General features: G+C 43.3%; 1 protein-coding gene across 2 annotated transcripts in view; it reads right to left on the bottom strand.

Moving 5' to 3' along the window:
• Nucleotides 1-27,106, bottom strand: part of NR1I2 (nuclear receptor subfamily 1 group I member 2) — a 260,681-nt gene that overhangs the window by 69,166 nt on the left and 164,409 nt on the right. Inside the window, exons 1-2 of one of the 2 annotated variants that reach the window (XM_069202690.1) lie at nucleotides 25,343-25,468; nucleotides 24,899-25,177 (exon numbers count right to left, since the gene is read on the bottom strand). In XM_069202690.1, coding sequence (XP_069058791.1) covers nucleotides 24,899-25,098 — 200 coding nt within the window. In that variant the 5' untranslated portion in view covers nucleotides 25,099-25,177; nucleotides 25,343-25,468. Of the gene's footprint in view, nucleotides 1-24,898; nucleotides 25,178-25,342; nucleotides 25,469-27,106 lie in introns of those variants that run through there. The other variant, XM_069202689.1, reaches the window with a different exon arrangement.

Below are 27,106 nucleotides of genomic sequence, written 5' to 3'. Positions count from 1 at the left end.
GTGCAAGGGGGTGAGGATACAAGCCACTGAGGTGTGGTCCAGCAGGTGAGAACTCAGAGCTCCAGGTCAATGTTTTGTACAGGCGATCGGTCCCTGGATAAAGGATACCTTTATATGGAAGAATACGTCCTTTTCCTCGTTCTTGGGGAGATTTTATTTTGCTTCTCTTTCTGGTCTTGAAGGAGCTGATGTCTTTGCAAATGGGTGGTGGGTTCAAGATCTTTATTCGCAGCTGGTGACTGAGGATTAATTGGTTTAGGTTAGTTATTTTTCATTCTTTATCACAGGAATGGGCTAAAATATTCTAGGTTTCTGCTTTTAATTTCCCCAGTGTAAGCATACACATTACACATTCCGGTAATCCTCGCAGATTTGCTTTTGAGGGATGCTTCTCTGGTTGTAGGTTTTGTCTTTCGCTCTGGCGGATCACAATCTCGAACCACCTACACAAGTTGACTAAGATGCTTTAATATGAAACCAAAGGGCAACAATCTGTTTCTCTCAGTGCCAATGAATGTTATGTAGGCGTCAGCAGATTGTCAAATTCAGCTTCCAAATGTTTCTGAAATCCATGCTAACTTTCTATGGATTGACTAATTTTTAATCTGATATCAGTTATGTTGAATCCTGCTCCTAAACTGCATTATGTGACAGCCACATGCTGGCCCTAGAATATTATTCTGGATCAATGAGTGATTCATCAGTTAATCAAACAATCCAGTGATAATTGTGGTACCTTTTGTGTTCGATCTCTGCTCGCAGGTCTGATTTCCTTCGAAGGAGATCATGCAGCCGTGCTTGCTGCATCTCTCCATTGCACTTTGTGTGTTTTGTCCATGTCAGTCCTAGGCCAGACTGACATGGAGTATACATTAGCCCAAACACAGACACCATTTTGGTTAGCGTTTTAGCTTAGCCCTTCTAATGCCGGCCTATTTAGTGTTGTCTGCTGCATTGCTTTATTAGATCTCCACCCGCCATGTAGCACACTTTTGCACTTTAAGTACTTTTTCTCATTCTGCTAAGACTTGCCCCTATGATGTGATTAATTTACAGCTTACCATTTTTAAAGTTCTAAGTTCATAAATTTTACCCAATGTTTAGGAAAGGACCATTAACTGTGTTTTACTACCATTTGACTTCAATCTCTGCTCGCAGTTCTGATTTCCTTCTACGGCAATTACTTAGCAGCAGTGCTTGTGGCATCACTCAGTTGCACTTCCTGGTGGAGTACGCGTCAGCACAAATGCCATTTTGGTTAGCATTCTAGTGTTTTAGTCTAGCCACTCTCCGGCTGCGCACAGCGGCTGTGCCATCTCCGCCCCCAAAGGCAAGTCCATCTGCGCCTGTCTGCGAACCGGCCACGCACGGCGTCAGCCACACTGCCAGTTTGTCAACAGGTATCAACAAAGTATCGCAAGACTGGGCTTCCTCCGCCAGGAAACGTATAAGATTTACCACAGGACGGTTATTGCGGCCTGTTGAGGGCAGGCTGGTGTCCTCTAAGTTTTAATTTAGCTACTGATATTCACTCTGAAAGGACACCTACAACAGCTCATCATAGTGTTGTGTGGTAACGGAACCGAGATGATCTTTTTACTGACAGTAGATCAATTTTATGTGGTCTGATTACTGATCCTTCACTGAGGAAACATGCATATAAAATTACTGATACGAGTATGGAGTTGTTAGAACTGCTTTTATCACCAAACTTGGGTCTCTAACGAGTCCAATCCCCATTTTAGCATTGCTCATCCTGCAGGGTTCAGAATCATTTCTGTTCCCTGTCCTGTACGTAGAGGTGGAGGTTTAACTGTCATCTTTAGGAGCAGTTTGAATTTCAAATTTCCTCAGCAGAGTGAACCTGATCAGGCAGACCTACGTGGATGCTATTTAGGTGTTTCTGCTAAGACTATTGCAGGCTTTGTGTGCCGTCACCCACTAAATGTATTGAACCCTCTGCAGATTTTCTCTCTCTCAATCTTCTCTCACTCTGCCTTCTCTGTCGATAAGACGGAAGGGCTGAGGTGCTCAGCATGCAATCCCATGTACCCTTTACCAGAGGATTTGTTGGCTTTTGAGGGCGGCACCGCCCCTTCCACCCTTTCTTCGGTACTCAGTCTTGGAGTTCATATGGACAACCTCCCCCTCTAGTTATGCCAATATACTGTCTGCATCTTTCTTCTACCTCATTGAGGTCCTCCAGAAAATTCTACCATTGCTTCCCAGATCTCATAGCCCCCTTGTAGTGCAGCCTGCTGTTCTCAGGGGGCCAAATTACTATAACTCGTTTTGGGGGGTTCCGGACTACCTACTAAAGCGCATTTCCCAAATTAAATTGGCAGCTTGCAAATGGCCTAATCTCGTCCACACTATTCTTAGTCTGCAGCTGTGCTGGACTCTTTACACTGGCATCCAGCATCCAAGCAAACACTCCATGTTTCTCTGTATAACTCAAAGCCATAGAGCAGGTCGGACCTTTTTTTCACCAGAAACTTAAGATCTATCTCCTGCGGAGAACTCTACGATCTGCCATAGTCAACCTTCTCGTGGTTTGCGAATTCCAATAGATTTCTACTAGTGGCCCAGCTTTGGAATGATGTGCCTTTATTCTCACAGGGCCTCCTGACTTTCGAGAAAGCTCTTAAAACACGGTTGCGTACCATTTTAGGCACCTCATCAGGCTTACTCCTTAGGCACCTGCTCAGTGCTATCAAGAGATCAGCACCAGCGCATTTATCTATTTTTGTTCAAAGGCAGCAGCTCCGCTATGCAAGATGCATAATAGTAACAAGCACTTTTGTAACCAAACTCAATGGGACTGAACTGCTCATCCTTTACTAAGCAGAGAAACAGTCAGCCAATAAATTGATATCCTAGCAGCAAGTGCACTGAATTATATCTGTTATCCACCAGAAAGGCCAACCTGTTCTTGAAATATTCTTTTTCACACTTCATATATCCTCAACAGGTCAAAAGCCAAAACAGCTCTTCCAACAACTTACTTGCTGTATCCTCCCATGTGCAACCCAGACAGACATGTTCCTCCAACCACAAAAACCTTAGCCATTGAATCGAAAAATCCTTTATCCATTCGTGTTTATCAACACTAAGCAATCCCACACTCAGCGGGCATCACAGACTCATCACACTCCCCCCACAAATGCAGTCCTTACCTGTGAAACATGAAACCACTGCACATACCCCGGTTGGCAACAGCAGCATACAATTGGTCCTGAAGGGGGAAGTATACACCTTTAAATTATTTCAGGGGTTAAAACGTCACTTGCACTGCGGAGCATCACCTCCAGGAGCTACTGTGTTCATCAATTAATAACATTTTGATATGGAAGTGATGTCTGATTAAAATGATGATCATCTAGAAATAATACATTTGTTGCATACATTACCCTACCAATTGGCGGTGTATTTTAAACCACTGCATTGGAAGTCTAGGTGTATACTCCCCCCTACAGGGCCTATTTATGCTGATATTTACCTTGCCTGGGTCCTAGGGTCACTGGGTAGCCCCTTATGCTTGTCCCAACAGACCCAGATTGTCATCCTCTACACAGACTAAAGCAGAGAGCACTTCAATCAGAGATGGCATGTGCCACACATACTTCAGTGGCTCTCACCCTAGCCCTCCAATGGGCGCCATCTCCTCCCAAGATCTTCATCCTTTACACAGAAGAGCTTGGAGTTCACTTTGCCAACAATGGAAGCAGATCCAAGATGATTCTCAACATTACTCGAAAGTTACCACAATCAAGAATTTCAACCATCCCACAGACCTATTCGTGGTCATCAGAGAACAAATGTCAAGCGTATACCTGAAGCTGAGCACCAACAAATGTATCCAACAGCATGAAATAAACCTAAATTCAAAACTGACTCACCAACATGACCCTGGATGAACTCAAACAACAACTCAGTACGACTCAGATGCCACCTTCAAAAGACGTTGCTAAGGGCGGTACCCTATGTAGGCTCAAGCAGTATCTTCTACAATGGAGCTTCAGAACCACATTCCAACCCTTGATCCTCTCCTTCCTGGGCACAAGCAAGGCCTTGTTTGTTGGTATTCCCAATACTAGTCTAAATAATCCTCCACACCGCACATCTTCTCAAAGTAAATCAATTATGTATCCTACCATGGCACATCCACACTGGCCAATCCTGTATCATTTCCAAGAATTACTCCAACATTTACAAAGCATAACATCAGCCTAACAGCAACAAATATCCTTATGTGTGCCACTGGACCAGGATCCCCTGGGGATTCCTCAATTATGGCTTTCTTCGAATGATTCTTTACAGCTTTCGGGATCCTTCCCTTTAAAGTAGCGGGAGGCGGTACAGCAAGCTTTGAGGAAGGATATGAAAAGCGTATCCCCATTTTTTTCTCGAATAATATCAGATTAACAAGATTGCTCAGATCTGGGGGTATCAAGTTTTCCAGAACTGATCTCTGAGTAACCTGATCAAGTGCACAGTCTTGCTTTCTGTAGTGGAGCTTGACTCATCAGATTATGATTTCCTGCTTGTTCTCAGGGTAAGTAAAGGCAGAAAGAGGGCCCATAGGAATTTGGGGTGAAGGCCCTCCAACGCCTTTGACATTTACTTTCTTCACCACTGGAAACAAATGAATTTTTGGGAGGGCCAGTAAGATGATGTGATGCACGTTACGTGCAGATCTGTCAAGGTGACTAGTGGAAACAAAGTCCTTGTTATTTTATGGCCATTCTTGACAACAATCATAGAACTAATGATATGCCTGGTATAATAGTGGTAAAGATCCCTTCCATATGATTGACAGCCTTGGTGTTTGATGATAATACTAAATGGCTAGGAAAGGCAGAATCTGAGAAATCTTTTGCACTGACTTTTGTAAACACTGGAAAAATCCTATCAGTGACCAGTCATTAGGACGCCAGAATGAATAAACACCGCTGATTTTCATTAGTTCTGAAAACATTAGGGAAAATAAACACTGGAATTTGCAAAAGAGGATAGCCTAGCCATAGCTTATGAAAGGAGAAGCCTCAAGTGGGCCATGATGTCCTGTCCCTCTCTGAACAATGGTACAAAATAGCATATTAGCTCTGTATATCTGCATGTATGGCTTATGCCATTGCATTATTTTATGTGCATTTCTTTTAAGAAAATATATTTCACCAAAACCATGGTGCACACGGTTAAATGTGTACATTAAGTTAAATCACACTGAAGACTGCCTGGCTATTAGCAGAGTTGTTTCCTTGTGTAAATTAATTGTTACGCGCAGTATGTGAGGCAGTAAATAAACTTGAATTTGAAGTTTGCAAGAAATTTGTGAATGTGTGTTTATTAGTACAGTTGCTCTAAACGTTTTAATGGGTGAGATTTATTTTCAATTCTATGGCATACATTTGTATTACATGTGCTTGTGCTTTCATTGCACAAAATGCACTGGTATATGAACACCCATATTTCACAGGGGACCCCGAAATACAGACAATGTTTCGCAGTTCCCTTTGAAACATGGAATATGGATTTCATCACCATAATAACAGGCACCAACCCATTTGACAGAGCTTTATCACACACCTCGGATGGTACCACTGTCCGCTGAATAGATGTCAAGCCCGCAAACTACTGGCACTATTTTAACTGCTTGAAGTCTACAGCCTTGGGAAACAGTCCAGGGCTACTGCACACATTTCTTTTTTCAATTGCTGGGGTGGAGGGGCAAGGGATGCACTGAGGGCCCAATGTCCTGTAACGGCTGCTGCACTGAGACCAACCAAAGACTTAAGGTCCACAAACTCTATATGCAGTCAATGGACACTAAATGGCGGATGGGGGCAGAATGATCCTTCAGCCCGAGGTAGGGCTTTATTTGTGCATGCCTGCAGACAGTCTAGTTAACTCATTAAAGCCCACCCAGTGTCTTTTAATAAACACCAGTATGTCAAAAGCTACTGGACGGATTTTCTCCAATCCAACAGAAGCAGACTTTCTGATTAACTTCTAATTTTATGCTATGTTTGGTGTAAATGCGTTCAGCGGTTATGGGTGTAAGCAAAATTTCCAATGGAAGTTAAAATAATAAGAAGAAAAAAACCTTTTTTCTTTTTTTTTTTTTACCCTTCTCAGCTTTTGTTCCCTGTAAAGAACTGGATTTGGTGTCCCAGACCTTAGATAAGTGTGATAAGCAAATGCCAAATTTGGTGCAGATCTGTCTATGGGGGCTAAAGTTGCAGCAAATCAAAAAATGCCTTTTAAATGGAAAGTGCAGCCGAACCGTAACGACACAGTGGAGACAGGCACGGTTTATATTTATAATAAATATGCGGATATGCAGAGTGTAATATGCTAATTATCATTGCTAAGTACAGGGAGGGGGCATGACTCACGAGAGGCCGAGCTTTGAGTGAGTTTCAATGCCCTCCCTAACAATGCCAATACATTAAACACTGTATTCAGCACATCTGCTTTATGCCATGGTATTTCTTCATGCTTACTTGTATCAACAAAAGGTATGTAACCTAAATCAGAATAAAAAGGATTAAACAGTGCAGCGGGATAAAAATCAAACTGAAGAGATCTTGTGACTATTCGGAGAGTTAGTTCCTGTGTAAAGTATTAGTAACATGCAATCTGTGAGGCAGTAGAAAGTATTTTTTCCATGTTAATGTTGGTGTACTGAGGTAGTAAGCTTGAATGTGACCTTTGCACTCTAGTAATAAATTAATTATGGTCTGCTTCTAATGCAGCGGCTCTGAAGAACATGCTATAAGGCCACGTATGCCCTCTGCCATGGCACACGCATCATGTGTGTGTGCTTTTCAATCAGCTGGAGAATCTCTTTTCACAACATGGAAGTTGCCATTTTTAGTCATGGTACTGAGTTGATAATCAAAAAAAAGTTTCTTATGAAACAATACTCCAAAGTTCTTTAACACTAGCAGGAGCTGTTAAGGATTTTCTTCATTTTGCCAGATGAAGAGCAGGCTGTGAACTCCGGGTCTCTCCCCCTGAGATTTCTTTCCCCTTACTGCTATTCAGACAATGACTGCAATGTTTCTAAGGGCATAGCTATCAATGGTGCATCAGGTGCAGTGGCACTGGGTCCCCGGGTTCTGAGGAGCCCACTGAACCCTGGGTATTGTTGTATTTGATCACATAACCAGTGGTCAGGGGGCCTAACTTCCTTTCATGCACTGGGGGCCATAGCACCCTTGCTACGTCACTGTGTGTTTCAGGCACACTGATATTTTTGTTCTGTTCTTCTACGTTGCCCACGAGGATATGGCGCTAGATAGCGCCAACGTACATTTAGAACTAGAGGTGGTGCTGTCAAAACATATGGTTAGTCTTGGGTGCAACTCTTCCCTCCTGATGCAAGAGGAAAGAACCCCATTCAGTGTGACATGGTAAAATTCAGAGCCAGTGTGCTCATCTATATAGTAAACAGCAGCAGTAGTGGGGGTCTCAGTGTGCTCATCTATATAGTAAACAGCAGCAGTAGTGGGGGTCTCAGTGTGCTCATCTATATAGTAAACAGCAGTAGTAGTGGGGGTCTCAGTGTCCTCATCTATATAGTAAACAGCAGCAGTAGTGGGGGTCTCAGTGTGCTCATCTATATAGTAAACAGCAGCAGTAGTGGGGGTCTCAGTGTCCTCATCTATATAGTAAACAGCAGCAGTAGTGGGGGTCTCAGTGATAATCCACACAAGATATTTTTCACTGTTGACAAGATTGAGATATTTCATTTATTTTATTTTTTTGCCGTTTTATTTAGTGCGAAATCGACCCGAAGGTATTGGAGCACTTTACATGAGCACCAGTTACATTACACAAGCACACATTCATATTTTGGTAGGCACAGGGAGATTAAGTATTTGCCCAGAATCACAGGATGTTGAACCGACGACTCGAACCTGCTCCAAAGTTGCCAGCTCTGGCCATCAGGCCACATCCTCTTCCCTTTTTACTGGGGGCTATTTGACAAAAGGGACTGGAAATTCTTGAGGGACCGACGGGGACCCCCAAGTCTGTTTTTAGGTCTCTCTGTTGCAACGCATGCACTGTGATGCAAGACGTATTGTTTACAGTTCAGTGCACTTGCAACCGGTCCACAGCATAGTATTAGTTGTTTCGCTGTCAGTGTCATTCTCAATCTTTTGATTGCTTAGCTCCCGTACGCTTCCCTACATTTCATCTGCTAGCTCCTCCCTGGAGTGTGGACCAAGCTTGCACGCGTTCTTATTCATCTTGTTCTTCCTTGTCTTTTTGCAATGCACCATTTCTGTTACTCTAAGGTGACTAAGAATTCTCAAATATCAGCGACTGCAGTCTATTCCTTCCCCTGGTCTAAAAGTTGACTGACATGGAGTATGCTGTTTGCTTGACATCTTGCCATTGTCAAGTTGACAACCTCGCTTAGAGTTTACTGATAAACAGGAGGCTGGGATGGGTCTGTATGTCGGTGGATCCTGCGGATTAGCAGGTGGTTTCTTCCACTAGAGAGTGATACCAGCATACATTAAGACATTAGGCACTATCCACTGATGGAACCCAGTATTAAGAATTATCTCTATCTTCGGACCGAGTGAGAGCAAGTGTTAGGTTATTGTAGCAGCCGAGTTACAATAAATAGATTATTTTTGTCATTCGGTTCATCCGCTACTTTGAGCATTTGCTCGTTGTGACAATGGATGAAAAGAGGTTTGGATGTGAGGAGGGAAGTGGGGATGTTGACAGTGTTCCTATGTGTTCTGAAGTGTAAGATGTTGGACCAGAACTTAGGAATGCTGTTTTGGTGTCGGATTCTTGTACTTTGTCTAATGAGTAGAACATTAATGCCTCCATGTTGGTGATACCTTCGAACAGTTTCAAAATCTCCCTGGTTTGATTTGTTTGATGGCTGAATCAAGGTGCTTACTGGTTGGTCGTTGCTTTCTGAACTTCTTGTGGGAATCTCTCACTTTTTTGTTTTTTTAAACAAAGGGGTCTAATTCTTGTACTTTGTCTAATGAGAAGAACATTACCGCCTCCATGTTAGCGATGCCTTTGAAAAGTTTCCAAACCCCGCTTGTACAATTTGCTGCATGGCCGATTCAGGTTTCTTAATGGTTGGTCTTTGCTTTGTAACTTATCGTGGGGTTCCCTCACCTGCGATTCACACATCTCTTTCAGTTGGCCACTGGGACTTTCTCCACCTTTGTTGCAGTGTACTACCCACTTCACAGCACACATTATTTTCAGCAAGGGCTGTTCAGATTAATTAGACCAGAAAATGTTACTGTCACTTGCCCCCCTACGTTTCTGCGCTTGTGTGCTCTCTGTTCATTTATTGTGTGGGGATGTATGTTTCTGTTTGGCTGAACATGTGTTGCCCATGTATGTCAGCCTTTCTGTGTTTCCTGTACATTGGCCTTACAAGCTATGTCCCCATCTCTTCATCATGCCCAGACCTCAGAGTTTGCCCCACTTACTCTGGTTTACCCCTCACACCCTGGTTTCCCCCTCACACCCTGGTTTCCCCCTCACACCCTCACCTGCTACATCCTCTTCGCTCCTCCCTCCCCTCCTACTTTCTCCTTGGTCAGCAGAGACCCCCGAAGGATGACTGCTCTATTTTGGGGGAGATCATACTGTTCACAAGGCTTCTTCCTCGTTTCTCTCTGGCTCCCTCCTTTCTGCTCTCCTGCCGCATCTCACACTCTGATAGCCCTCGTGCAGCATAATGCGGTCTGTTGCATGGCTGCATATAGGTCTGCGTGTATGGGTGACCTCGTATTATGCGGTCTGTTGCATGGCTGCATATAGGTCTGCGTGTATGGGTGACTTTATATCATGCGGTCTGTTGCATGGCTGCATATAGGTCTGCGTGTATGGGTGACTTCGTATCATGCAGTCTGTTGCAAGGATGCATATAGGTCTACTTGTATGGGTGACTTCATATCATGCGGTCTGTTGCATGGCTGCATATAGGTCTGCGTGTATGGGTGACCTCCTATCATGCGGTCTGTTGCATGGCTGCATATAGGTCTGCGTGCGTGGGTGACTTTGTATCATGCAGGCTGTTGCATGGCTGCATATAGGTCTGCGTGTGTGGGTGACCTCGTATCATGCAGTCTGTTGCATGGCTGCATATAGGTCTGCGTACGTGGGTGACCTCGTATCATGCGGTCGCATGGCTGCATACAGGTCTGCATGTATGGGTGACCTCGTAACATGCGGTCTGTTGCAGGGCTGCATATAGGTCTGCTTGTATGAGTGACATCGTATCATACGGTCTGTTGCATGGCTGCATATAGGTCTGCGTGCGTGGGTGACCTCGTATCATGCAGTCTGTTGCATGGCTGCATATAGGTCTGCGTACATGGGTGACCTCGTATCATGCGGTCGCATGGCTGCATACAGGTCTGCATGTATGGGTGACCTCGTAACATGCGGTCTGTTGCAGGGCTGCATATAGGTCTGCTTGTATGAGTGACCTCGTATCATACGGTCTGTTGCATGGCTGCATATAGGTCTGCATGTGTGGGTGACCTTGTAACATGCGATCTGTTGCATGGCTGCATATAGGTCTGCGTGTGTGGGTGACCTCGGCTCATGTAGTCTATTGCATGGCTGCATATAGGTCTGCGTGTGTGGGTGACCTCGTATCATGCGGTCTGTTGCATGGCTGCATATACGTCTGCGTACATGGGGGCCAGTGTGTGTGGGGGTGCCTATAGATATGTCGGTCTGTGTGCATGGATGTTTGTATGTTGCTCTGTTTGCATGTGTGCATTCATATCACATCCAAGTCAGTAAGTGTGCGGACCATGTCGCCCTGTACGCAAGTCAAGCCTCTTGGCTTTGTCAATGCATGTCTAGCAGTTGCAGCACAACGCTGCAAGAGGTATTGCTGCAGAAGGGATGTTTACTCCCATCATGAAGGGGCCTGAAGACAGACTACGTCACTAGTCCTGTCCAGGCACTTAGGCTGACCTCTGGCGCGAGGGAGATCATTTTCTGTTTCAAAGAGATTTCCTGTCAGAGTTGGCATTTTCTACTGTATGTTTTTAATGTAATTGAAATGATTAATGCCTAAAGGGCCACTGTATTCATGTACTAACCAGCAGCTCTCCCACGCGGGTTTCTCTTCGAGGGAGTGCAGCGTGTGACGTGTCGAGAGAAATGCACTACTGGTATTCAGGAGTGACTCATCTTTTATTAAAGTTATATTTAACTATAAAAAGCAGCTTTTAAATCTGAAGCCGATAATATTCATGAGATGGAACACTGTGGAAACACAGAGTAAACATCAACGCAAAAAGGCACCTCTTAGGGGGAATCACCACAGTGCATTGGCTGCATTCACCCTCAAATCTTCTGTTTCTTGATCTCTCTGAGCGACCACCTCACCGTGTTTAATTTGTAAAAGAATAAGTGCTGAGCCCCAAAGTTTAGCTGTGAAGCCTGGCGCAATCGAATGTCAAGGGTGCCGAAGTGTCACGTCTGCGTAAGCCTGAATCCACCCCATGCCTCATTAATCCACCACCAGACGCTCCCCGACTCTCTCTCTCTTGCAGGTTCTTTTTCACCCATGCTTTCTTTCTTTGTCAGTTTTTCGTCTTTCTTTTCATCTTTCCCCTCTTTTGTGTTTTTCTTTCTTGCCCTGGGTTAAAGTGTGATGAGGAAAAATAAGTGCTGGTCCACAAAAATAGGTGCTGGCGGGACCCACCTCCTCAAATAAAGCACTGCGCCTCGACAACAGAAAGCCGGGCTGAGTGTGATTACCAAATATACGTTAGGCTTTGGCATCCTTCCCTGCTTTCCAGGACTTCCCTCCTAAATCCAGGCCACCACTAGAACCGTCTCCAGGATGGATGCCAGAGAGCCCAGACGTGGGCTAGAGAAGGACAGACACGCACTGGGAGCTCCGCCCACCAGCTGCTCGCTGCCAATGAGAGAGGACTGGCGGGGTGGGTGGGGCACATCCTTTCCGCTAGCTCCTCCTGTCCTCGACATCTGGCTAGGCAGAGGCGTGCAGCCTCTCTTAACTCCGCACGCAAGTTTAGGCAAAGTTAGCAGATTCACTTAGAATAAATACATAACAAGCAAAATTTATAAATGTAAAAAGCTTTTTTAAATGTGAAGGAATTTGAAATTGTAGGCAAAACATTAAGTTGTCTTTAGCTTGATTTGTAAGAGGAGCACAAGTAAAGCTAACTGAATCTAAGATAGGCAACTGGTGGCCTCAGTTGTACACTGGTAGTGATGACAAAGTACGAGCATGCGTTCGAGCAAAAAAAAAAAAAAAAAAAAGAAAAACTGTGATATGGTAGAGTAACATCTCATCTTTTAGAAATAAAACTACTTTTTCAAAAGGTTCAATGCTATTTTAAAAACTAAATTTCAAGTTCTGTACATTTTTTGTTTGTATATGAAATATTTCATACTTTGTGTATTTGTTTGATGTACTTTTGTTCCTGTATTTTGGACAGATTTTGTGATTCATGTTGTAGAAATGTGTTAGTCCAAGATCCCCCGGTTTCCATGAGTAATTCAGTGGGGGCTCCAGTTCACAGACGTCAAAAGCTCAATAATCAATCCTACAACAATGTAAATCCTCCATAGGTGCACTTTTGACACAAATGCAGAAAGAATACAAGCTGTTAATTGGCCAAAAGAAAATACAGCTCATTAAAGGGACAAAAACGATCTGTTGTGTCAATCCATTGCGAACAGAAACGGGCCTGAGTTTTGGTGACTAAGTGCTACCAGCAACCAGAAGGTCAGGCTCCAAACATCAACCTTACCATCGCGGAAGGGAGGTGGGTTTCCCACTCACATAAACTGTACTCTGGCCTCTTGATTGCTGATCAAGCTCGGTTAAGAATAGGGACAGCGTCTCACAGGGATACGCCTACCAAGAAAGTTCCTTTTCTCTCCAGTGATATTCTACAGGTATTAATATCCCAGAAGAAATTAAAAGCATCAGGACCAGACCTTGCATCTAATCCCCTCTGCATATAACCCTAACTTGTGTACTTTTGTTCAACACATCGCTTTAATCATAGTCCAGAAGCAAGTAATCTGAACTCCTGGCCTAAGGGATTCATAGCCTCAATTTACAAACAAGGATTGGCAAAGCCAATAGGTCTCAGCAGTAGGACCAACTGGCTTTGTCCATGCTTTTTATTTTGGCTTAGATAGCTACCACAAATGCATGCGCCTCTGCCTCTGCAATGGCCATCATGAAGTGGGTTCTAAAACATTCAAAAATGCATTACAAGATTGTCACACAGTTGTGGGCTCATCCTCCGCAGCCATATTCTAATGCATTTTATAATGTTTCAACAAATGCAGTTGAAAGTTTAGCAATGAGGCAGGAGAACACTGTGCTGGGAGGGAGGGTAAACAAAAAAAAAAAAGCATGGGGTAAAAAGACAGGGCGCAGGGAGGAGCCAAGAAACAGAGGAAGACAGATTAGTCCCTCACATGTACAAGGCTGACATGACGCCATCAGTGTGAGGATACACAAACCCGTATGATTGCAAATTGCCGAAATTGTTTTAAGTGAAGAACATTTTTAAATGTTCTGCATTGATTTTTTTTTAAGGACAAATCCGAAAAAAATCTGTTATATTTCCTCCTGAGGGGCAATGCTTACTAGCACATTCTGTGTGTTAGGGGCAATGATTACACGAATATTCCTTCTATTAAGGACAATAATTATGGATAGATTCCCACCATTCGGGGCAATGATTCTCAGCATAACTGGGGCAAGGGTTACCTACCGGGGGCATTGATTACTTGCGCATGCTCACTACTGTGGAGGTTATAGAGCACCGGTATACTTCGATGTAATACATTGATTTCCAGGGGGTCCTGTCGGTGTGTGTGGGTCTATTAGTGTGGGTCTGAGTGCCTCCGCGTTTCACTGCAAGCGCCTGTGCATGTGTGTCTGCGTGTCATTATGTCACTGAATATATATTTGTGTGTCTCTCTGTGTACGTGTACCCATATGTGTGTGTCTATGCATATATGAAAGTGTGAGTGAAACTGAGTATTTGTGCGGGTGTCAGCATTTAAGTGTGTCTGTACATGTCCGAGTGTGGACTGTGCTTCCGAGCACAGATGCAGGGTTACTAGTTACAGCCATTGTATTACAATCATTATTATTAATATAATTATGGTTATTAACCACAACATGGAATGACGCTGGTGAGTCAATTTGTAGTTAAGAAAATAGCTAATCCAACTCAGTAGCGGCTTGCGGGGGCGGGGAGGAGCGGAAGGGGGGGGAGGCGGGAGGGAATAAACATTAAATTTAATTTATATATAAAACAAAATGTACCTCCTCCGCCGCTCCTGTGTCCTTCGACGCTCCTCTGCAGACACAGGCTCCCAAGCCTGCCCTGCGCTAATCCTGACGCTGCTTAAAGCAGCGTTAGGATTGGCTGGGAGCGCCCAGCCAGTGCGCTCCCATGTAGACTGGGAGCCTGTGCAGGCTCTCTCCAGCCCAGCAACGTGAGAGCCTGGTGCGCATGTGTGTTTGGCCTGCCCGAGATGGCCGGCCAAACACACATGCGCTGTGAAGGGGGAGTGCTAAGCACTCCCCCTCAGTGCACGTCACCCTCGTGGCCCCGCCCCTTTCAAAGAAAACGATCATAAACATGGTTTATTATCGTTTTCTTTGAAAGGTTTTGCAGCTGCCGCTACTGACCGGGGTGAGACGCTCCTCTGCCCAAACGGAGGAGCCGCCGCTGATCAAACTGCTTAGTACTTGAAATTGCACGCTGCATGTACATCCTTTTGCTGAAAACAATATTGCTGTGAACCTTAATGGCAGTTTCCACCTTCAAGAATACCACAGCACCTGAGCTGAAAAAAAGACTTGGCAAATCGGAGAATCTTTTGAGAACACATCGCCAACAACACTAAGAGCCTGGCACCAAAACACTCTACTGGACTAGTTAGGGCATTCATCCCAGAAAGCAACTTCAGAATCAACGTTCAAGCTCTCTTATATATGGTGGTGGCAGATCCCTGCTGCACTCGCCCACCAGACTCCACTCAAGCCACCCCCCTCTAGGGCACCCTACAAGCAGCGGCATGTTTCATCATGTAGAAATTGGACCCCATGACATCCATGCTGCCTTAACTCCACCGCCCGCCAGCACCATCTTCAAAACAAACTGCATCATCTGCAAAGCCGTGAGGATGGGTACCCTTACTCATCTGGCTGGCAAGTTCACCACCTCCCGCAGCGCTCTACACACCCAGAGCCACCACACCATCAGACTGGAGACACAGAAAAGGAAAAGGTACAAATAAGGGAACACGCCTTCTTCAGCTGCGCACCCAAGACCTGGAACAACTTCCCTGTTTCCATCAGGACAGTCCCACCCCTGCTCCAATTCAGGGAAGAGCTGAAGGCGCCCCTCCTTAAAGAACACTTCATCGTGATGCAGTACAAGCTCACATTTGCTCTTAGAGATCAGCAAACCTGCCAACCACCTTCTGCTCATGTCTTTGCCTTGGGCACTACAGCGCTTAGCTGGCTTTTGGCTCTGTTCACACTATACACATAGCGCATACATACTGCTTTTGCTATTGGTTTTTGCCAATACACTATTGATCATGAAACCTATCACGAGTGGCTGAAAAAAGCATACGACAAACTAAGTTATGGGACATAAAAGTATACCAACAATTACCTATCTCCCTTTCAATCAGGCTTCCACCCTACGCATGGCACAGAAAGTAGCTGTGTAGGTGTCTGGGGCAATGCACTTTGAGTTTTGGACAATTTTGCTGAATACCTTTCGGTCACTCGGACCTACCTACGGCATCCTCTTCTGGGGATCATATATTCCTTTTAGCATGTTATCAAGGTTACATGAGGTGACCACCGACCATCAAATGTTTCAAATTCTTTTTCTTCTAAATCAAGTTTATATTAGACTGTGTAGGTCATTACAACTATTTCAAAACAACCAATAAAACAGCATGATATTAAAAGGTTAATGAATTACTAAAATGTAACTGTATTAACTTTTAATGTGGCACTAATTTGTTGACTGTGTTGCAATTGTTTTCATGGCCGATGCAGTCAAATATAAACTTGACTTCGGGAAAAAAAGAGAGAATTCGAACCATGTGAAGGTCAGAGGTCAGTTACCTTGTGTAACCTTGGACATGCTGCTGATACACGGAAGAGAATGGCGCAGGTAGGTCGAAGTGACCATAAATGTACACTTTTGTTGTTTCACTAAAACCTGCCCCTTAGTCCACTTTCCACTGCACGAAAAGCAAAAACAAGAACCAGAGCAGAGTTGCCAAACCGAATTTCCTAAAAAAAAAAAAAAAAAAAAATTTTTTACGTATAAAATACTTTTTCAAATTATAATAAAGTACAATATACGTATGAGAGGAGAACAGAAAAAGTGCAAAAGACAGCTTCCCCCCTGCAATCCCAGTCACAAATCCTTTCCTGGTTTCAAAAAAGCTCTTCCGACCATTTCCTATCCTAGAAGTGCTAACAGCATCGGAGATTCCTCAGGGTTCCTCTACGTCACTCAAATTTATCCTGTACCATTATTTCAGCCTTTTCATACTACAGGGAGTGCAGAATTATTAGGCAAATGAGTATTTTGACCACATCATCCTCTTTATGCATGTTGTCTTACTCCAAGCTGTATAGGCTCGAAAGCCTACTACCAATTAAGCATATTAGGTGATGTGCATCTCTGTAATGAGAAGGGGTGTGGTCTAATGTCATCAACACCCTATATCAGGTGTGCATAATTATTAGGCAACTTCCTTTCCTTTGGCAAAATGGGTCAAAAGAAGGACTTGACAGGCTCAGAAAAGTCAAAAATAGTGAGATATCTTGCAGAGGGATGCAGCACTCTTAAAATTGCAAAGCTTCTGAAGCGTGATCATCGAACAATCAAGCGTTTCATTCAAAATAGTCAACAGGGTCGCAAGAAGCGTGTGGAAAAACCAAGGCGCAAAATAACTGCCCATGAACTGAGAAAAGTCAAGCCTGCAGCTGCCACGATGCCACTTGCCACCAGTTTGGCCATATTTTAGAGCTGCAACATCACTGGAGTGCCCAAAAGCACAAGGTGTGCAATACTCAGAGACATGGCCAAGGTAAGAAAGGCTGAAAGACGACCACCACTGAACAAGACACACAAGCTGAAACGTCAAGACTGGGCCAAGAAAGATCTCAAGACTGATTTTTCTAAGGTTTTATGGACTGATGAAATGAGTGAGTCTTGATGGGCCAGATGGATGGGCCCGTGGCTGGATTGGTAAAGGGCAGAGAGCTCCAGTCCGACTCAGACGCCAGCAAGGTGGAGGTGGAGTACTGGTTTGGGCTGGTATCATCAAAGATGAGCTTGTGGGGCCTTTTCGGGTTGAGGATGGAGTAAAGCTCAACTCCCAGTCCTACTGCCAGTTCCTGGAAGACACCTTCTTCAAGCAGTGGTACAGGAAGAAGTCTGCATCCTTCAAGAAAAATATGATTTTAATGCAGGACAATGCTCCATCACACGCGTCCAAGTACTCCACAGCGTGGCTGGCAAGAAAGGGTATAAAAGAAGGAAATCTAATGACATGGCCTCCTTGTTCACCTGATCTGAACCCCATTGAGAACCTGTGGTCCATCATCAAATGTGAGATTTACAAGGAGGGAAAACAGTACACCTCTCTGAACAGTGTCTGGGAGGCTGTGGTTGCTGCTGCACGCAATGTTGATGGTGAACAGATCAAAACACTGACAGAATCCATGGATGGCAGGCTTTTGAGTGTCCTTGCAAAGAAAGGTGGCTATATTGGTCACTGATTTGTTTTTGTTTTGTTTTTGAATGTCAGAAATGTATATTTGTGAATGTTGAGATGTTATATTGGTTTCACTGGTAATGATAAATAATTGAAATGGGTATATATTTGTTTTTTGTTAAGTTGCCTAATAATTATGCACAGTAATAGTCACCTGCACACACAGATATCCCCCTAACATAGCTAAAACTAAAAACAAACTAAAAACTACTTCCAAAAATATTCAGCTTTGATATTAATGAGTTTTTTGGGTTCATTGAGAACATGGTGGTTGTTCAATAATAAAATTAATCCTCAAAAATACAACTTGCCTAATAATTCTGCACTCCCTGTAGATAATGAGGGGTCAATTTTAAGCCATACAAGTTACTTAAATCCTCCAGGCACAACCTTGAGAGAAGAATGGAAGTATGGATGAGAAAGCTGGATGAACTACGCCTTCAACTTGCAATATCATTTTGTTTCACACCGAAGGGAGAGTACCCATCATTTCTCTTCTCTCCCATTCCCAGATTTTTTTGTTCAAAGAGTTGCTGATCATTGGATCCTATTTCCCAGGATAAGAGATCATGGGGGTTATTACAACTTTGGAGGAGGTGTTAATCCGTCCCAAATGTGACGGATATACCACCAGCCGTATTACGAGTTCCATAGGGTATAATGGACTCATAATATGGCTGGTGGTATATCCGTCACTTTACCGTCACTTTTGGGACGGATTAACACCTCCTCCAAAGTTGTAATAACCCCCCGAGTGTTGTACTGGCTTCCTGCAAGAGTTTGTATGCAGTTAAAGCTGTTGGATGCATAAATGCATCAAGCTGGCTCCCGAGTCCATAGCCCTCCTGGTCTCCTCTGAACACCTTGCTATCGACCTGAGAAAAGTGCTCACCTGCAACTCACTGGTCTAACTTAAAACAAGCCGGGCCAGGACTTTCTCCGGAATCAGACCCAATGTTTGAAACCTGCAGGCCCAGCAAGTAAGATTTATCTAACTTTTCCACACTTAAGTAGATGGTCAATTTCTTTCTTTCCTAAACTAATCTCTATAAAAACTGCACCAAAATACCACATACTACTGTACACTTCATTCAATTAATCCTGGAAGCCTAAAATGAACTTGTCAGTCTAGCTACTAAGTGCTGGATCTTAGTGTAGACCAGGGGTTCCCAACCTGTGGTCCGGGGACCCCTGGGGGTCCGCGAAGCCTTCTCAGGGGGTCCGCGAGAGCTTAGAAAATTTAAAAATATTAACAAATATTGACAAAGTAGGACCCCAGCTTCCAGTAATGAGTCAGGTGGGGGTCCCCGGATTCCAATGATGATTCAGTGGGGGTCCCTGGGTTGCATTAATGTTAAAGTGGGGGTCCACAGAAATCAAAAGGTTGGGAACCACTGGTGTAGACTGTTCTAGAATGTGATGCTTACCCAGGGGGTTAGGGAAGCCCACCCTATTTCAACTTAAGCAGGAGCACCGCTACACAAATTAAATTGATTTTTACGGGCCTCCTTAACTTTGATCTGCGGCTTGCAGGTCACGACAGAAGCAAGATCTGATGAATATTGCGGAAATAGCCAGCATGAAGATTGTGATCACATTCCCTTCTTTCAGCGACACTGTGAGGAGCTCGGACACCTCCTGCTGACATTTGATTGTGGTTTCACCGTCCATCCCAACCAAAGCGTTATCGGGAGCCTAACTGGAGAAGGTCCAAGCAGACAGCACGTTAACCAGACAAGCCCAATGCACGGCCAACAACTTGAGGACTATGTTGGAGTCAGCCCCAATGGATGAAAAAATAATGTGCCAATGTACCATCACACCTATCCAACATCAACTTATTATCTGCCTAGTGTCCTACATCCGTCATAAATAAGGCTTCCGGTTTTGCGTTTTTACTGATTTTTACAGATAAGTACAGACAGAAAATGTGTTTCCTGTTTGTATTTATCCGTAAAAGTGGAAAAATATAGAAAATTGTGCTTCTGATCAATGACTTTCCATGATGTCTGTTGTGAATTCCAAGACAGCAGGTGAGCAGATAGGCAGCATAAGGAGTTAAAAAACAGGTTGAGGTATATTTAAATATAGGCATATGATAAAATATATTTATAGTAAATTGCTAATATTTACCTGTGGCTATACTGTTTTGCTATATTTGGCTGCTGAATATGTTAAAACACGACGGGCACCAAAGTATGGGTGCATGTCCATCATTTTAATAAGTGTGGAAATGTACCATTTTTGACTCAACTTATTTGAAAACCAGAAAATAAATATGGATAAATAATAATAAGATGGTCAAAAAATATATATGAATTAATACAGACAGAAATGTGAAAAAAATAAATAACATAAAACAGGGAGCCCTAATATTAAATTGCATGATGACGGGCACACTTTAGCATTGCCTTAAATGCATAGCCCTTGTGGTGCTGAACCTAGTGAGACTTCGGCTTCAGTAGTAACCATTCATCACATTGAATTAATTGCATCCATAGAGTTCACCTTTCATTGTCGGATGGAAACAATTTCTATGCACAGTATTGTTTTTGCCCTAGAAAATTCTGCACTGATGAGTTTTTTTAACCAGACATTCATCCTGGTCGCTTAGCAATCATTTCTTAATAACTACATCTGTCAGCAAAGTACTCCTTTCGGAGCATACCCTGAAGCCACCGAAGGGGACATTGATAAAAATGAGAAAAACAAAGCCTTATTGGTTCATATTCTCCGTCCAGAGGGCTGTACCCAGACAAACTATCAAAGTACATGTAGGTGAAGAAAGTAATGCAGTGGAAACCATGGATGAGTAAGCCACAGTATTAAAGATGTTGGCCAAGAGGTTTGTCCACAGAGGAATGTTGTGCTAGAAACCATCTTATGTAAAAGACCCACAAATTTCAAGAGAACCTACTGATGATGTTATAGATCCATTCTTAACACTTGCTGTACTATGTACTAACCAGAATATAAAAGATAAAATGATCAGAGTTCATTGAGGAAAAATTACTGTTGATCAGACTTGGAACGGACTTCAAGTAAAGCTCGTGGTATTGGACATTCAAAGGCCATGCAAGAAATGTTCATTTCTGGTGACTATTCTGTGCAAGGAAATTAAAAATCAGTTTCAAGGTTAAGGACACATTTCTGGCACAAAATAAACAGTAATGTTGATAAGCAGAAGTAAGAATTTAAGGAAAACGTGAACATTATCTGTCTTCGATGTGGCAGTAGTTGACACTTAGGAAATTCCAAGCAGTGCCCTGTAGGTCTCAGATTTGGGGGGGTGGAGGGAGGGAGGAGTTTGTGTGTGTGTGTGTGTGTGTAAAAAATCTGATATAGTGCAAACAAGTACTGTTGACGGTGTAAGTGAGGATATCGAGAGCGATGAGTGTGTATGTATTGACTGTGGAACAGTAGCACAATAACATATCTAGTAAGATTGCCTTACTATGCGGGAGAGGAGTAAACAGTAATGCAATAAAACTATCAATTGTCAGAAAGTGAAAGTTAGAGCCAACTCAGGTTCACCCCTAAGTCTAATTCATGAAAATGTATTTGATATTTTTTAACACATTGCTTTAGGAAACTCAAAGATCGAAATATTAGCCTATGGCAGAAGGAGAAGGTGAAGGGAGATTTTAACAGAGTTAGCGTTTGATGGTAATGTTGCCAATAAGATAGTGTATAGGACCAAGAAAGGTTCAAACTTGCTCGATCAGGGTGAATTCAGCATCATGCTTGACCTCATTTATCAAAATCAAGTTGTTTCTACAGGAAAGTTGCTAAGTGTCACTCAGACTGAAGAGTAGAAAAGGTGCACTTCGAAGTGGGTATGGTTGCTCCGTGAGGTTTTCAGGGAAACTCTTGGGAAACTGAAGGGTTTTCAACACAGATTCATTTCAAGGAGAATGCTATGCCAGTAGTGCACAAGGTGTGCAAAGTACCTCTGCAGTTGAGAGAGGAATTGTGCAAAGAGTTGCACAGATTATGTGAGCTTGAGGTTATTGTGCCAATCGAAAATTCTAAATGGCTGGTCTCAGTTATGTTGACCCTCAAGACTGACAAGTTGCTCAGTCTGTGCGTTGACTTTGGTGATGAGTCAAAATATCAGAGTTGATTGTGAACCCGGACATAATATCCGAGTTATGCACCCTGAAAGATGCAGAGATCTTCACATTTCTAGATATGTTGTAGGCATAGGACCAGAATAAACATAGTGAAGAATCTAATCACCTCACTCATTTGTTACCATCAGGAGTGCAAATAGATATAAATGCATGCTGTTTGATTTGGCCTCCGCATCTCTGGTGTTCCAGAGACCTGTGAGGATTTTGTTTGGGAACACGTGTGGAGTAATGTATTTTCAGCTTGATATCTTTGTAGGGAAAGGATGTTGAGAAGCACGATGTAAGAATAAAGAGGGTGCTGAAAGTCTTTATTGAGCATGGCATGACTGTGCAAAGGGGAGGGAGAGAAATGCAAGTTTTATTTAGTGTGTTGCAGATTATCTGGGACACCAGGTTTCAGGAAAGGGTGCCGAGCCCAAGTTGAAAATCATGAGAGCCACTAATGATAAGCCTCCTCAACAAATTAATGATCAGTTAGGGTAATTTCTTGGATTAACAGAAAACTGTTCAGTTTGCTGGATATTTTTCTCAAATTTCTACTGCCATGCACATGCTATTAAAGAAGAAAGGGAGATCTGCTTGTTGTGAAAACTGCCAATCCAACTTTACACGTGTAAAGCTTGATATTGTCATTGAGCAGCCTCCTAAACTTTTCAACACAGAATAGGTTATCAATATTATGACAGATGTCAGTATTCATGGACTAGATGCACTGTTGCTTCAAAGGAGAAGCAATGGAAGAGTCTAAAGGTTTGCATTCACTCATAGAGCACTGCAAGGGCAAAGTCCACTTAGTTTACCATCAGAGAATATACATTAGTACTATTGAGGGGCACACAGCTTTTTAGAACATGTTTAGGACACTAGGTCCCAGATCCGTATGGACCACAAGCCCTTGGTGGCTTCTTCGGTTCGTGCACAGGGTGTTGGCAATATCAGTAAGATATGACATGTCAGTCGTGAGAAACTTTTGCTGCTGATTTTTTGTGTTGTATGCCAGTGTCTGGAATTCTTATGGATGTGGAATGTGAGGCGTTAGAATTTACCTGTGTTGTGAGTCAAGTGGGGTCTGTGTTGAAAAGTGCACTCAAAGAAGAAAAGAGGAGGAAGAAGGGTGACAGGAGGCTTTGGACGGTGCTTAAGTTTAGAAGGAAGTGGTGAGATTTGTGCATGGAATTCTTTGGGCTAAGTAGCTGAATCTTGTCCAAGAGGTATGCATCAGAGCCAGGAAGCTTTGTGTGAGACTAGCTTTTTAGTGGCCTGGGATTAAGAAGGTTGTGGAAAATATGTAAGAGACAGCAGTCTTTGCATTTTAAATGACAAATCCCAGGTAAAGAATCAAACACTCATCTCTCCCGTGGAGGCACATATGGTGCCTTGGAGCAAACTTGCTTTTGACATTTCAAGACCTTTCGGGATATTGGAAGGAGCACCTGTATATGCCCTCACACTTGTTGATTACATATCCTAATAGCCAGAAATTAGATTTGTAGATGTCAGAACTCCTGTCATGATTAAATTCCTCAGTGATGTTTTCAGAAGGGGGGAGTGGGAATTTCCCCAACTAAATGGAAACAGACAATGGCACTGAGCGGACGTTGTTAGAAAGAAAGGGTTTTTTGGAATCTGCCCGAATCAAAGATATAAGGCCTCTGTTGCATCATCCTTGGAGTAAGGTTAGGGAAGCAAGTCAACCAGATTGTGGAGGAGCACCTGCAGCATGCTTTGGTCAATGTGTGGGTTGGAGGCAAGCCTTGAAGGACATGCTGTGGGGGCAAGAAGGACCACATCACATTATAGTAATGGGACAACCCCTTTGTTCTGATGAGGGGAGGGGGTTCAGCATTCTACACTGAATTTAGAATGAACCGATCACTGTCACATAAAAATTGACACGTTGGAGAAAGTGACAGATGTGAGAATGGTACACTTGTCAGTAAGCATGGTATGAAAGTGACATTTGGTCTGTGTGAATTTGAAGCAGTTCCCTGGGTTGGAAGTACAATAGAGAACACTATACGCCTAAGCATGTGATAGATTTTGTGACAATGTAATATATTCACCTATAGATCTGATGTTTTTCTCTCGTATTGTTACCTGTTTTGCACTGTCTCTGTCCGGATAGGGCGGGGTTTGGGTGGGGGGGTGGACACGGGGTTTTGGGAAGTTATGGTTTTGGTCTTAGTGTAGAATGTTATGCTCACATCTGTTCTTTTGGAACTGTCTTTCTTGAAACACCAGTGATGCAAGCTCTGGCAGCTGCTCTCAGGGTAAGGAGGTAACAGTGCTGTATTCCTGCAATGTCCAAATACAAATACACCTCCTTTTTATTTCACCATTGCAGCCTGGCATATTTCCACTAAGCCAATATTTGCTTGTTGGCATGGCATTTTTAGTGAAATCCTGGCACACGGGGGTAGCTTCTGCTGCAGACACCAACCCCCTGGCATGTGAGCACTACTATGTAACACCACTGTCCAGTGAGTGCTCACTTTTATGGATAAGAGTGGCATAGCATGTGCACATTATCAGAATATACTGTAGCAATATGTATTCAACACTCATCCTCACACCAGTGGTGTACTGTAGGGCATAGCAAAATGGGGTAAGCACTATCCTGGACAACACCAGCATGATTTAAGGGCACACTTAGGTTGAATATTTGCACAATGAGTGGAGCTGCTACTCTTAAAAACCATGGCACAGTATGTGGAGCCTCTAAGGCAGTATCAGGGCAAGCAAAGACTGACAAAAGTAACTTTGGCACAATAGTGAACATAAAAGACAATAGTAGAGACACAAATGGTTTGCTGTCACACTGTAGCTTCCAGAATACCATGAGATTGCAACAAAGTGCCTTGAGGTGCCCCGTACTTAAAGAGAACCGAGCAGGAGAACGAAGGCTTGATCGAAGGAGAAGGCACCAGTACCTGAAAAAGCCCTTGCACCCTTCACATGTCATTGCATTGAAGTGGTAGCCTGTGGCCTGGTCACCGCAGACACGGCAGATCTTTGGTTCCCCATCATACTCTTCCTCCTCATCCAGGCCAGTGTCACCGCTCGTGGCCGCCTCAGACTCCCACTCTTCATCCACCTCCTGCACAGTGTTGGGGTCCATGATATCGGACATGACCACGCCCTGGTCCACTGGCACCCAATAGGAGTCGCAGCTTATTTATGGACCTCCGGCCATGATGTCTTCAAGAAATCTACCAAGGAAGAGCCAAAGAGGAGGCAGTTAGTAATGATCTGTTTAGTTAGTAGACACTTTAATCCACTCTGCACAATTACCAACACTATTTTCTCTCTGTATAATTACAGAGGTCTAAGAAGAGGTATCTGGAAGATGTGGCACTGAGGCTGCAAATAAATACCTTCAAGTCATTTTCTGCAACTGGTATACATGCAGAAATACTGGTCAGTAGAACCATCTGTGGTATCCCACTGATGCTCTGTGGCCAGGCGTAGGCTCTCTGCTTAGTGTGTGGGGCACAGCTTCAGTGCCGAGACCAGGCACTCAATATTGTACTTTTGTAGACTTATGCGTTACTGAAAATAGAAGTACATTTATTACAGTCAACATAAACCACTTTCATACTTTTTTCATGCCAAACGTTTCTTCCAATTAACTTGATGACCGTCACACTAGTATACAGTATTTATTGAGGGGGTAACTGAGTCACATATTGACACCTAACTAGCTCTCCCGACATGCACGGTGGGTGTGGTGGCACCAGTAGAAGTGAATTGAGCCCTGAAGTCACAGATCCAATCCTGCTGGTTTCACTCAGCCCTTCATCCTTCAGAGTTCGCTACAAAGAGAGACCCACCTAGCTGGGTAACAAATATCCCTTAAGTGCCACCAGCCTTTAGAAATATTGCTGAGCAGTTTCAAGCTATACTGGCAGTCTGGCCCTCACCCACAGAATACAGAGTATGAGTGGCCATGTGAAAATCTGGGGTAGAGTCTATAGGGCCATTACTGACAGTCCTGATGCTCCAGCACTACCTTCAAATTCACCTTAGAAGTCTTGAGAACATCAATAAAATATAATGCGAATGTCTCTTTATATAAATAATGAATGATGGAAACCAAAGAGAGAGGATACATAATGCGTAACTGAGTAACATGGGCCTATATTGCAACAGAGGGGGTCTAGTAACATCCTAAACCATTGTTCATTCTGACTGCAGAGTTCCACGATTTTGTAAGGTGACCTGTCTGACCTGCTGTAAAAACTGTGAAATGAAAGACTAGGTAGGTTTTTCCTAACACACAACTTTTAAGTAACTAAGTCAACCGTACAAACATTTCAAAATAATGTCAGTAGCTGTGAAAGACCATTTTCTGTTATTCAGTGTGATGAAAAAAATAATTTAATAGGATGAAAACAAATAAGAACACTTTACTTGGTGGTGTGCAAATGATAGATTGTTTTCTGAAACCCAGTTTTTTCACAGATTATTAATAAACTGCGTAGTTTTATTTGTAAAGCTGCAAGTTAGTGGGAAGGTTTGTGGACATTTCTTGGACATTTACTGTCTGTAAATGACAGTGTGTGACCACCTCAAGCTTTAGTAATATATTTATTTAAAGTGAGTGTTTAAACATAAACTTGGAAATACTTCTGCCCTGATGGCATTGGTATTAGTAAACTAAGACACGTCATGGATCATGTGTACCCTATATGTGGGCTAGATTCTTACTATACATGGAGCAAACGTTTAGTATATTTAATGAAACAAGAGTTTTTTTTGTACAAAAGAAATGCTGAACTCACATATTTGGAGGTGCAATCACCTGAGATTTAAGGAAAAGGCGACTCCGTAAAATAAAATATCTGCCTAGGATCACACAATTGGAGACCTGTTTACGGGTCAAGTACATTACAGTTAGGTTGAGTAGATTATTCAAGCTACTCAACCTGCAGGTCTAGTAACAATTTTATGATCTTTCGAGGCCTGACATCCTAATCACCACCTTCACTACCACAAACTTCACCTTAAGCACCACTCTACTACCATCTCCATCGTACCACCACCAGCATCCTAACTCCCCCATGACTACCACTCTAACCGGCCAACCACCACAACCACCCTACCACTACTCTGCCACTGCAATCCTTACCACTATCCTA

Source organism: Pleurodeles waltl, chromosome 8 (genome assembly GCF_031143425.1).
Source record: "Pleurodeles waltl isolate 20211129_DDA chromosome 8, aPleWal1.hap1.20221129, whole genome shotgun sequence".
Lineage (NCBI taxonomy): Eukaryota > Metazoa > Chordata > Amphibia > Caudata > Salamandridae > Pleurodeles > Pleurodeles waltl.
This window is presented reverse-complemented; position numbering and strand designations above follow the sequence as displayed.